The sequence below is a fragment of the Larus michahellis genome, chromosome 6 (genome assembly GCF_964199755.1).
Source record: "Larus michahellis chromosome 6, bLarMic1.1, whole genome shotgun sequence".
Lineage (NCBI taxonomy): Eukaryota > Metazoa > Chordata > Aves > Charadriiformes > Laridae > Larus > Larus michahellis.
The window spans coordinates 69,755,689-69,765,029 of record NC_133901.1 but is presented as its reverse complement, the minus strand read 5'-3'; the positions used below and the strand labels follow the sequence as shown (position 1 = coordinate 69,765,029).

Here is a 9,341-nt window from a genome sequence, read left to right as displayed (position 1 = left end):
GCGGCGCGGGGACTGATGGGAAGTGTAGTCCGGTCCCACGGGGAGCCGCGCTCTCGTTCCCCGCCGGGCAGCGAGTGAGAGTCCTCCAAGCTGCCAGAGCGGCGGCCGCGGGTCCTCTCGCTGCTGCTCTCTATGGTGCCGAGGTGCTTCCGGGCATGGCGGTGGCGGGGGAGCGGGCCGGGCGCCCCGCGGGGCCGGGGTGCCGGGAGGAGCCCTTCAGCCCCTCGGTGCTGGGCACCAGAGAGCAGTGAGTGGTGGCGGCGGGAGGAGGGGACATTGGGGGCGATGAGCCGCGGCGTGGCGGGCATGGGGCGGCCCGGGGAGCGGCCCGGGGAGCAGGAGGCCCGTGCTGTGCCCCTCGTCTGGTCATCCGCGGCCTTCCCGCTCCGGGCATCGCCAGCTCGGTGTCTGACAGACAACGTGCGCCCGAGAAATGTATCTGTCTAGGTAATACTTGATCCTTCCAGTTGTCTGAAGGGGGCCTACAAGAAGGCTGGAGAGGGACTTTTTGCAAGGGCATGTAGTGATAGGACAAGGGGTAACGGCTTCAAACTGGAAGAGGGGAGATTTAGATTAGATATTAGGAAGAAATTCTTTACTCTGAGGGTGGTGAGCCCCTGGCCCAGGTTGCCCAGAGAAGCTGTGGCTGCCCCATCCCTGGAGGGGTTCAAGGCCAGGCTGGACGGGGCTTGGAGCAACCTGGGCTGGTGGGAGGTGTCCCTGCCCAAGGCAGGGGGGTGGAACTGGATGATCTTTAAGATCCCTTCCAACTCTTAACCATTCTATGGACATAAAGTGGCACTGCTACATAGATACAGCCTTCCCACCCTTTCTTCCCCTCACCCTTAAATCTTGATCTTTTCCAGTATTAATTGCAATATCCTGTCCTTTCCCCCCAACTCTAGCTGGGATGCTGCATATGAAAGAGAACTGCAGACTTTTGAAGACATTGGAGATGCAGGGGAAATTTGGTAAATAAAATACTTCTACCGGAGTGATTCTCTTATTTCGTTTTTAAAACAGGCATTGCAGAAACACAGCCAGCAATTTGGTGGGACACTGAATAGTTCTGGATGTTGGCAAAATGGTGGGGAATTTTAATCTTGAAGCCACTGGTTCTTCTCTTGCCCAGTTTTGCGATGCCGATTTCTAAGTTGCACTTGGGAAACTGTCATTACACAGAAAGTGTGCTGGTTGTTGGGGTGGATGTTATTAACAAAGGTGCTTTTTAACCCTGAGCCCCGGTTTATTTATGCAAGTTGCGGGTACTGCTGCCTTTTTCAATATATGGAGGGCTTAATCTTCCAGAGTTGGTGTTTCAGTGAATTTTAAGGCCATGTGATTAATTTTAATTCAAACAAAGTGAAAATGGAATATGAACTGTGTCAGTTGTTACTGATGTGCTTCAGTAAGAGACACTTTGCAAAAGCTGGAGGGAGGGCCAGGTGAAATAAATTTGCTGTGCCTTTTGTACATTTTTGCTCTCTGGATTACTTGAGCCCTTGTTTTTCATAGGTTTGGAGAAGAAAGCATGGTTCGCATAATCAGATGGTTGGAAAAACAAAAGATTCCCCTTGACAGCTCTGTGCTTGACATTGGAACTGGAAACGGTGTTTTGCTGATTGAATTGGTTGGTATATTGTGAAGTTTGTGCTTTTGGTATAGAGTCAGTGCTCCAAACACAGTAGCTTAAATACAGTTCTCACAAGCAACAATAGTAACCATGGCAAGCTATAACTTACATGAAAGACAAAAAGCCAGCAACCTAAATTAAGACTGATTTTGTGGGTTTTTTTCCCATCAACAGAACACTGGTTACTGTGCGTCAGGTTTTGTATTTTCATTGGGTTTAAGAGTATAAGTGAAATGAACTCGGTGCTGTTGATATGCCTTAAAGAACATCCTGTCACAAAGACAAGGTATCATTGCAAGTGGCCGCCAGGCAGCCCGTGGGACTTGGGTATGTCACTCCTTGCACCAGCAATGCTGGTAGGGGTTTTAAAAAGTGCAGACCTAGCAACAGAATGTGTGTTGTTCTACCAGATGGAAATACCTATGTTTTTGCTAGACACGCTCAAACTTCTAGTTTCTTGGTACTTCCCAGATAGTCAGTACTTCAGATTTTGGAATTTATGGTATTTCTTTAAATCAGTCAGCCTGAATATCCCTTATTTTAACTTTACCTTTCTGTTTTCCTATATTTGAAAATGCTTTTCTTCCCATTGTTGTGTAAAACGCTCACAGGTAAGGAAATTAAGTTGAGTAATACACAAAGTACTCTCTTATGCAAAACCAGACCCTTTCTCCATACTCAGTTGTGATAATAATACTCATTATCAATGTAAAAAGTGGTTAAACCCAGTTTCTTTTGTAAACAACTGAAGAAGTTTTAACATTTCTTTTCAAGAAGTACACATTTCTGCCAGTGTGGAAACCCCTTACCAGATGTGTTCTGAACTGCTACAGTTGTTGCTACGCAGTGATACAAGATGTTTAGGAGCTGTGGTGTTTTTTTCCTGGTTTTGATTGAATATAGGAGAGTTGGTAAAGAAAGGAGCTATCATACTCGAGCGGTTTCTATTGTTCTACATTCTCTGTTGGCTCCATTAATTGCTGGAGAAACTGAAAGGGGTGAAAGTTGAAGTCGGGCTGATAATGGGATTTTTTTTTAATATGGACTTTGATTTTAGCAGAGTTTAAAGCCTTTATGGTGATTGGCTGCTATGCTGCAGAACAGGAGAAATCATATCAAAAGTAGAAATTGCTCATGTCATTAAGATAAATTAATTTTGAAGCTTAATAATGATGATTGTTAAATGCAATGCTAGCTAAATGCAATGCTAGCTAGCTTTCTCATTGTTGAAACATGCAACAGAAAAACCTTATTTATAAAACTTCAATTTTATCCTGGCACCACTTACAAATCTGAAATTACTTTTCATTCTGTAATGGGAAAATGACAGCCTGTTAGCTTTTAAAAACTATTAAACTACCATAAGAGCACCCTCCCCCCTTACATTAAGCACCTCAAAGTACTGTGGTTGCTTTAAAAGGAAATTTTCAGTCCGGCTCCCGTTTGAAAAGTGACTTCAAAATACACTGTGTTTGTTGTTTCTAAATAATTCAGGATCTCACTTGCTTAGTTGATGTGAAAGAAATTTTTTTGTGTTAGCTGCTAGGCTTTGAAAATCAAGTTAGGATTCTTTTGTCAAGCACGTGGGCTGCCGTAGAACAGTTCTGCTGCTGGAGTTGGGCTCGATAACGTGATAGGAATGGCAATACTGAAAAAGGCAGTCAGGCTTTGGTCATGTGGGACGTTAGTAGCTACTTGAGGGTATGTATCAGACCGTCATCAGGACAGGAAGAGGTGCCGTAGAGTACAGTTCTTTGGGGAATACGGGACCTTAGTACGTTGTTAACAGTAAGGAATAGTAAATGGGAGTATAGTAAGAAAATTACTCTTAAATGCAGCTGGGTCTAGGTGAGACATTGTCAGTTCCAGCAGGGAATATTGCACAAAAAGGAGGCAGACTAGCCATCTGGCAAAGAGGTAATAAATGAAGTGAAACCAAGAGAGACTGCTGTATCCTGTGTGAACTGGCCCCACTACCCAGCTAGAGGCAAAACATCCAGCCAGATGTCTTCTACATGCACACTGCAGGGATCTGCCCATCTGTAAGCTCCAAGAGAAATGCTGCTTGGAGGCTTCTTCTCTTCTTTCTGCCTCCTTTGAGGATCTCGGAGACGTAAGTGGGACCCCATGCTGGTTTTATATGTGCAGTAGACCATGGTCCTACCGCTGCTAACTTGAGGAAGCTGGTAGGCTGCAGTGATGACCTAATTCTTCTGCCTTCCAAAAATTCCTGCTCTTCTAAGGAAACGTTGTTACCACATGGAGCTCTGTCCTTGTCTTTTTTTTTTTTGATTCTTATGAGTATTGTGGGACTCAACAGTATTGAAAAACTTCTCTGAAGTGAAGGGTATTCACTACCCAAGTGTGGGTGTCTGCTTGGCAGTACCAGAAGCCCAAACATGGGGCCATGCTGATTATGTTGCAAACTCCCCTCTGCTATTTAATCTGCTTTTTCAAGAAGCAGCAGAAGAGTGCTTACAAATACCACCCATAGGACATGAGTCCAGTTGCAGGATGCAGCGTGGTCATGTTTGGCACTTGAGTGAATGATCCTTTCCTGTCCATAGGGAGTCAGGCCATACAGGTTTAGCAGCATTTAATGTTGTTTATCCTTAAACTTTCCTCCTCTGCTCGGGAGACTATAGGAGTGAATGGGAACTCCCTCAAGTGACTCAAGCTCTTCCTTTCCAAACAGAGGAGCTGTTGTGGGAATTGCTCTTCCACCCCCAAGTCTTCAGCACAGGCATCTCAGGAAGCTTGGTTTGCTCTGGGGAGGAACGTGGGCAGAAGCCTGAGCAATACGCTGTTCTTCATCAAAAGCAAACAACATGGTCTTTGTGTTTAGCTGAAATTAGTCCTCAATTAAGAACAGCTGGCTAGTGCTGAGCTCACACGGGCTGAAGAGCTGCTGGAAGGACTGTTTTAAAAAATTCTCATAGTTTTCCTCACTGTTGAGGTATTGGCCTTTGGAACAAGTAGATATGCAGCTGATTGCTTAATGCTAATTAAAGTCCATGTATTGTTCAAAACCAAAACAAACCTAAGCCTCCTCTCCCTGTCTGCTTGCAGCTGGCCTTAAGGTCGTAGCTCTTCCTGTTAGGTTTGGATGTGGCCAGACCAACTGAGGCAGGCGATACCCAGATCTGGTCACCACAGCTTCTGCCTCGGATTGAAAATGTCACTGCCACCTCCTACGTGCCCAGCTCCCGGTGTTGCAAAGCCCACCTGCTTTGGAAAAGGCTCGCTAGGATCTCACTGCCTGAGTTCCCTAAAATGGGTTATCGTTATCTGCCCCAAAGTTAGATTAGCGGAAAGTCTTCTGTATGCTCTTTTACGTGGTGCATAACCTGCCTGAAAATTGGTGATACAAAGACCTCGTAGCGTGCAAATAATTGCATTCAACTAGACACTGGCATGAATAATTGGAAAAATGTAAGGTTTTGCAGTGGATTTCTGTACTAATAAAATGCATTACGTATTTTGGCTCTTACCATTTGGGTTACAAACCAAATAATTGCTCAATCTCAAATGTTATATAAGTGTCAGAGAGGTTTTCTTCTTATTTTGAAGCATCTGGCATTGGCCCATGTTTTCATCACTGAAAATTTTCGTCACTGAAAATTCCTGGTTTCTAGGTTACTTTTGGTGCAGATAAGAGAGCCTGTTCCCCTCCAGGGTATTACTTTTCACAGTTCTGCTCAGTTTTCCACTTGTTGACATAAACCAGCTTTTAGTAAACAGTTCTTTTGATGAGCTATTACACGAAAGGGAATTATTTCAGCTCATTCCCCCAGCTGTTTAGCTCTTGTAATGGTAACAGGAATAAAAACGAGTAAAAGGTTGGGGTTTTTTTTCTGTCATTAAGAGGAGGAGAGATGAGATGGATTATAGATAAGGAATACATTTGCTGGATAAAAAAATTGCTAGCACACTGATTAAGATTCTCTGCTTCTGTCTAGGCAAAGTCTGGCTACACCGATCTCACTGGGATTGATTACTCTCCTTCTGCAATACAACTTTCAGAAAAAGTAAGAGAGAAAGAAGGGATGTCTAACATTAAATTCAAGGTAAGTTTGGAGAGAAAGTTTACTGAGGAGATAAAAGCAGTTGAACCAAGATGAAGTGACCTAATTGATGTTCAGATGTGCTCTGTGTACTATATGAACGATGCCTTTTGACATTTGTGAGAGAATTCTAACCAAATAAATCTGTATTTACAAGAAGATTTTTGTCTTCTTTTTTTTTTTTTTTTTTTCCCCCCCCTCTTTGTAACAGTCATTAGGGCTGAAAAGATTTCCCTGCTTCTAGCAGGGAGCAGGGTAGTGGTTCGCCATTTGGCAGGTTCTGTATTTTAGCCGCTACATTCTGAATTTCAGATTTGACATAGGGGATGAGATCCTTAAGTGATCGAATCCCTACCAGTAGCTGTGCAGCAGGAGGTTTTTGAGAGGCCCTGCTGGAGCAGGGGGCAGGACCAGATGACCTCCAGAGGTCCCTTCCAGCCTCAGCCATGCTGTGATTCTGTGGCTGCCTTTCATTCTGAGCGCTCTCTCTGGTCTGCTGTTGTCTCCTCCAGCTCTGTACCTCTATGATGTCTCTGCTCTTGTACGTCGATTGTAATCTCTTTGTGGCAGGCACTGTCTATTCTGTATTTGTACAGCGCCTAGCACGCAGCACCTAGGAAACCAGGGATCAAAGTACAAATAATGATTTAAAGAATGAACTTCAAGTGTGTTTGAGCTTTAGACGGATGGGTATATACACGGGCTTTACAGCAAATAGATCATCACATAATACGCAGAGAAGAAAGAAGCTGACATGGCACTGTAAGCGTGAAAAGCCTGTGAGTTACCTTTTCCTAAGCATGCCCATTGTCAGGTTTGAGGCTTCTTATTTTAAAGTATTGGTTTGCATTAAAGATTCAGGAGCTCCTGAGTAGAAGAATGTTTTCACATTTGTAGACTTCTGGTTTAGGTAGAAGACTTCCTGGCTCCATCAGCTGAGCTGTCAGGATTTGAGATTTGTATTGACAAGGGGACTTTTGATGCCATAAGCCTTAATCCTGATAACGCGGTGGGAAAGAGGAAGCAGTACGCGAGATCTCTCTCCAGCGTATTGAAACCAGAGGGCTTTTTCCTCATAACATCTTGCAACTGGACTAAGGAAGAGCTGTTGAACGAGTTCAGAGAAGGTAAGCAGAACCATCTAACTGCAAGGATGCAATGAATAAATTTTAATATCTGTGTTATCACATTGACTTTCTCAAAGCAGGATTAGACAAGGTAAAGCGATTAGTAAGTGCTTCCCTCTCTTTTCGTCAGGAGTTACAGCTTCTGTGTTTGCCAGTGCCAACGAGCCAAGGGAGGAAAGGTTTTGTTATAGTTCGGGGGACAAGGATTTTGGTCTAGTTACACTGGAAAAGGAGGGGGTTCTATACCAGGGTGATGCATTTTCTCTTTTCATCCTTCATTATCAGATCCAGTTCACCCATCTGATTGCTTTGAAATTGGGGTAACGTTGTTACCTGTATTTAGGGGAACTGGCAGGTCTGTGACCTTCAATGTCACCTCCTCAACAACCTCTCTGATCCACGGGAAAGGGTGTTTTTTACATGCCGGTTAGTTCTTGAATCTCATGCCTGAGGCTTGAAACTCAGTGTGGATCTGAAACAACCATCCCTTCTGGAGAACTAAACTTACTGGCAGGTTATTATCTTTTCTGCCATTAATTTGTGTGAGTCGGCCAGCTAAGATTTTTATTATCCGTGGAAGGGTTTCAGCTGTATAAAGCCGCGGTGCAGCGTAACAATACAGTCCTATAAACTCACAGAGTAACTGACTTGCAAGTTTTCCAGACAAATAAAGAATGGTTTGCAAAGGGTTATCCAAGAGGAGAATAAAATGACTTCCTTCTAATAAAAGCGTTTTAATTTCTGTCTGGCAGGATTTGAAATTCTGGAGGAGCTGCCAACACCCAAGTTTTGCTTTGGAGGAAGAATTGGAAACAGTGTAACGGCATTGGTTTTCCAAAGGAAAAAATTGAGGCCATCCATCTCGGACAAATTAGATTAGTTGAGAAAAGTCTGAACTTTAAACCTGACAGAAAACCCCAGACACGTGTGTAAATAAATGCTCTTTGAGTGCACAGTAAAATACTATGTATGGAACTCTAAGGGACTATAAAACATTGCCCTAGAAACATTTTGGCGTTGCATAACTTGCCCGTAAATTTTGTCCTTGCTGCAACCTCACTTGTTCTAGCAAAGCTGCAAGTTTGTGAGAGAGAGAGAGAAATAAGGCGTTCTGAATGCGGAGACTGGTGTTTGTGTTTGGAACGTGAGGATTATCTGGTATTTAATTTCTGTATTGATAATGAGTGAGCAACAGAGGTGAAGGTATTCTACAAAGCAAAAATCTCATTTCTCTGTGGGGTGGTATAATGGGGAACAAGCTTTTGCGACGTAGGTGCTGGAGCTTTTATTTTTTTCTTAGGTGATCATGAGTGTAGCTGTTAAGGAGGGAAACGGATAAAAAAGTTGTAGCACTTGCAAAAAAAGGACCGGTTAGTGCTTTAAATTCAGGCTTTCAGAGGTTCTCAGACAACGGAGTTCTGTCTCCGCTGCAATAGCTCAACTCTTTTCCCACAGAGGGAGGCTACCGAGTGTTTTTGAAAATCTCACTTGCCTGACTGCGTGCGTGCTCCGTCAGTTATTTCCACTGATCCCATAAATCTATAAAGGTGTGATGTTACAATCTCACTAGCGTGTCACATATGCCTCTTTCATTATTGATTTCCTATACAGTAATGTCTTAAGAGCCAACAATGACTGTATGTTTTCCGGTGAATTTCTCAGGACAGGTTTTTAGCTGCATAAATCCATAAGAATTTAAACCATAAATATAAATTTTATTTTTTTTTTAATTAAACTTCTGTGTGGGATCCATTTTCTTAATTTCTTTGCCTTTATTTCTTCTGTTGTTTTGTGTTTTCAGAATGCAACTATTGCTTGAAAGGTAGGAAAGTAAGATTTCTTTATGCCTTGACAATAAAATGCAGGTGACAATAAACTTGTTCTTTCAAACATCAAGCAGGCCCTATTAGGCAGTTGGGTTTTGTTTCACAGGCAAGGTCATGTTTGCTTATCAGAGAATTGCTTCTCCTAGTTTCCAGACTTCTCCTAGTTCCCAGGGTTCAGGAGATCTTTAAGGGTCAAGAAATACTTCTAGTCCTTTCCCAGGATAGGAAATAAGGCATTATTTGCACAGTGGTGGGTGTGATCCATCTGGTGACGTCTTCGAGGCAGGAATCCCGAAGTCTTCGATTTTCTTTATAAAATGGGATATACTGGTTCCATTGGAAGAATGGTCTGTCAGCGGTGGTGAGAAAGCTTAGTTCCAGTGAATAGCTCTTTGCATATTTGGCTAGGCTTGGGTTCCAAAGTGCCAAAACCTGAATGTCTTGTTACCGCTTGGGTCACTATTGTAGTACGATGTACTGCATCCGCCCAGCAGGCTCCCCGCAGCCAAGAGGAGTGCTACGAAATGTAAGTGGTAGTTCAGACAGAGGATTTTTTTTGATGGAGTAATACAAAGGAGTCAAAGTACACTACTGATAACAGCCTCAATAAAAAGACTATGACGTTTTTGTTGCCAATTTGGCATCAGGTAGAGTTAATGCAAGCAAATTTTAATTGGCAAGTACTCTGGCA

At 43.3% G+C, this 9,341-nt stretch overlaps 1 protein-coding gene across 2 annotated transcripts; it reads left to right on the top strand.

The window, feature by feature from the left end:
* The first annotated feature begins 16 nt into the window (after window positions 1-16).
* On the top strand, window positions 17-8,722 carry EEF1AKMT2 (EEF1A lysine methyltransferase 2). Of its 2 annotated transcripts, none has more exons than XM_074591098.1 (6): window positions 17-247; window positions 906-971; window positions 1,516-1,630; window positions 5,593-5,700; window positions 6,608-6,824; window positions 7,577-8,722. In XM_074591098.1, the coding sequence occupies exons 1-6, from the start codon at window positions 156-158 to the stop codon at window positions 7,702-7,704; spliced, it is 726 nt and encodes a 241-aa protein (XP_074447199.1). In that variant the 5' UTR covers window positions 17-155; the 3' UTR covers window positions 7,705-8,722. The 2 variants fall into 2 exon arrangements, with proteins under 2 accessions (XP_074447199.1, XP_074447200.1); XM_074591099.1 differs by lacking the exon at window positions 17-247 and adding an exon at window positions 326-447 and having other exon boundaries at window positions 7,577-8,694.
* Window positions 8,723-9,341: the final 619 nt, after the last annotated feature.

Coding starts and splice junctions, on each gene's coding strand:
- EEF1AKMT2 (XM_074591098.1), top strand. CDS start 156: ATGGCGGTGGCGGGGGAGCGGGCCGGGCGCCCCGCGGGGCCGGGGTGC. Junction 248..905: donor GTGCTGGGCACCAGAGAGCA/GTGAGTGGTGGC, acceptor CCCCAACTCTAG/CTGGGATGCTGCATATGAAA. Junction 1,631..5,592: donor GTGTTTTGCTGATTGAATTG/GTTGGTATATTG, acceptor GCTTCTGTCTAG/GCAAAGTCTGGCTACACCGA.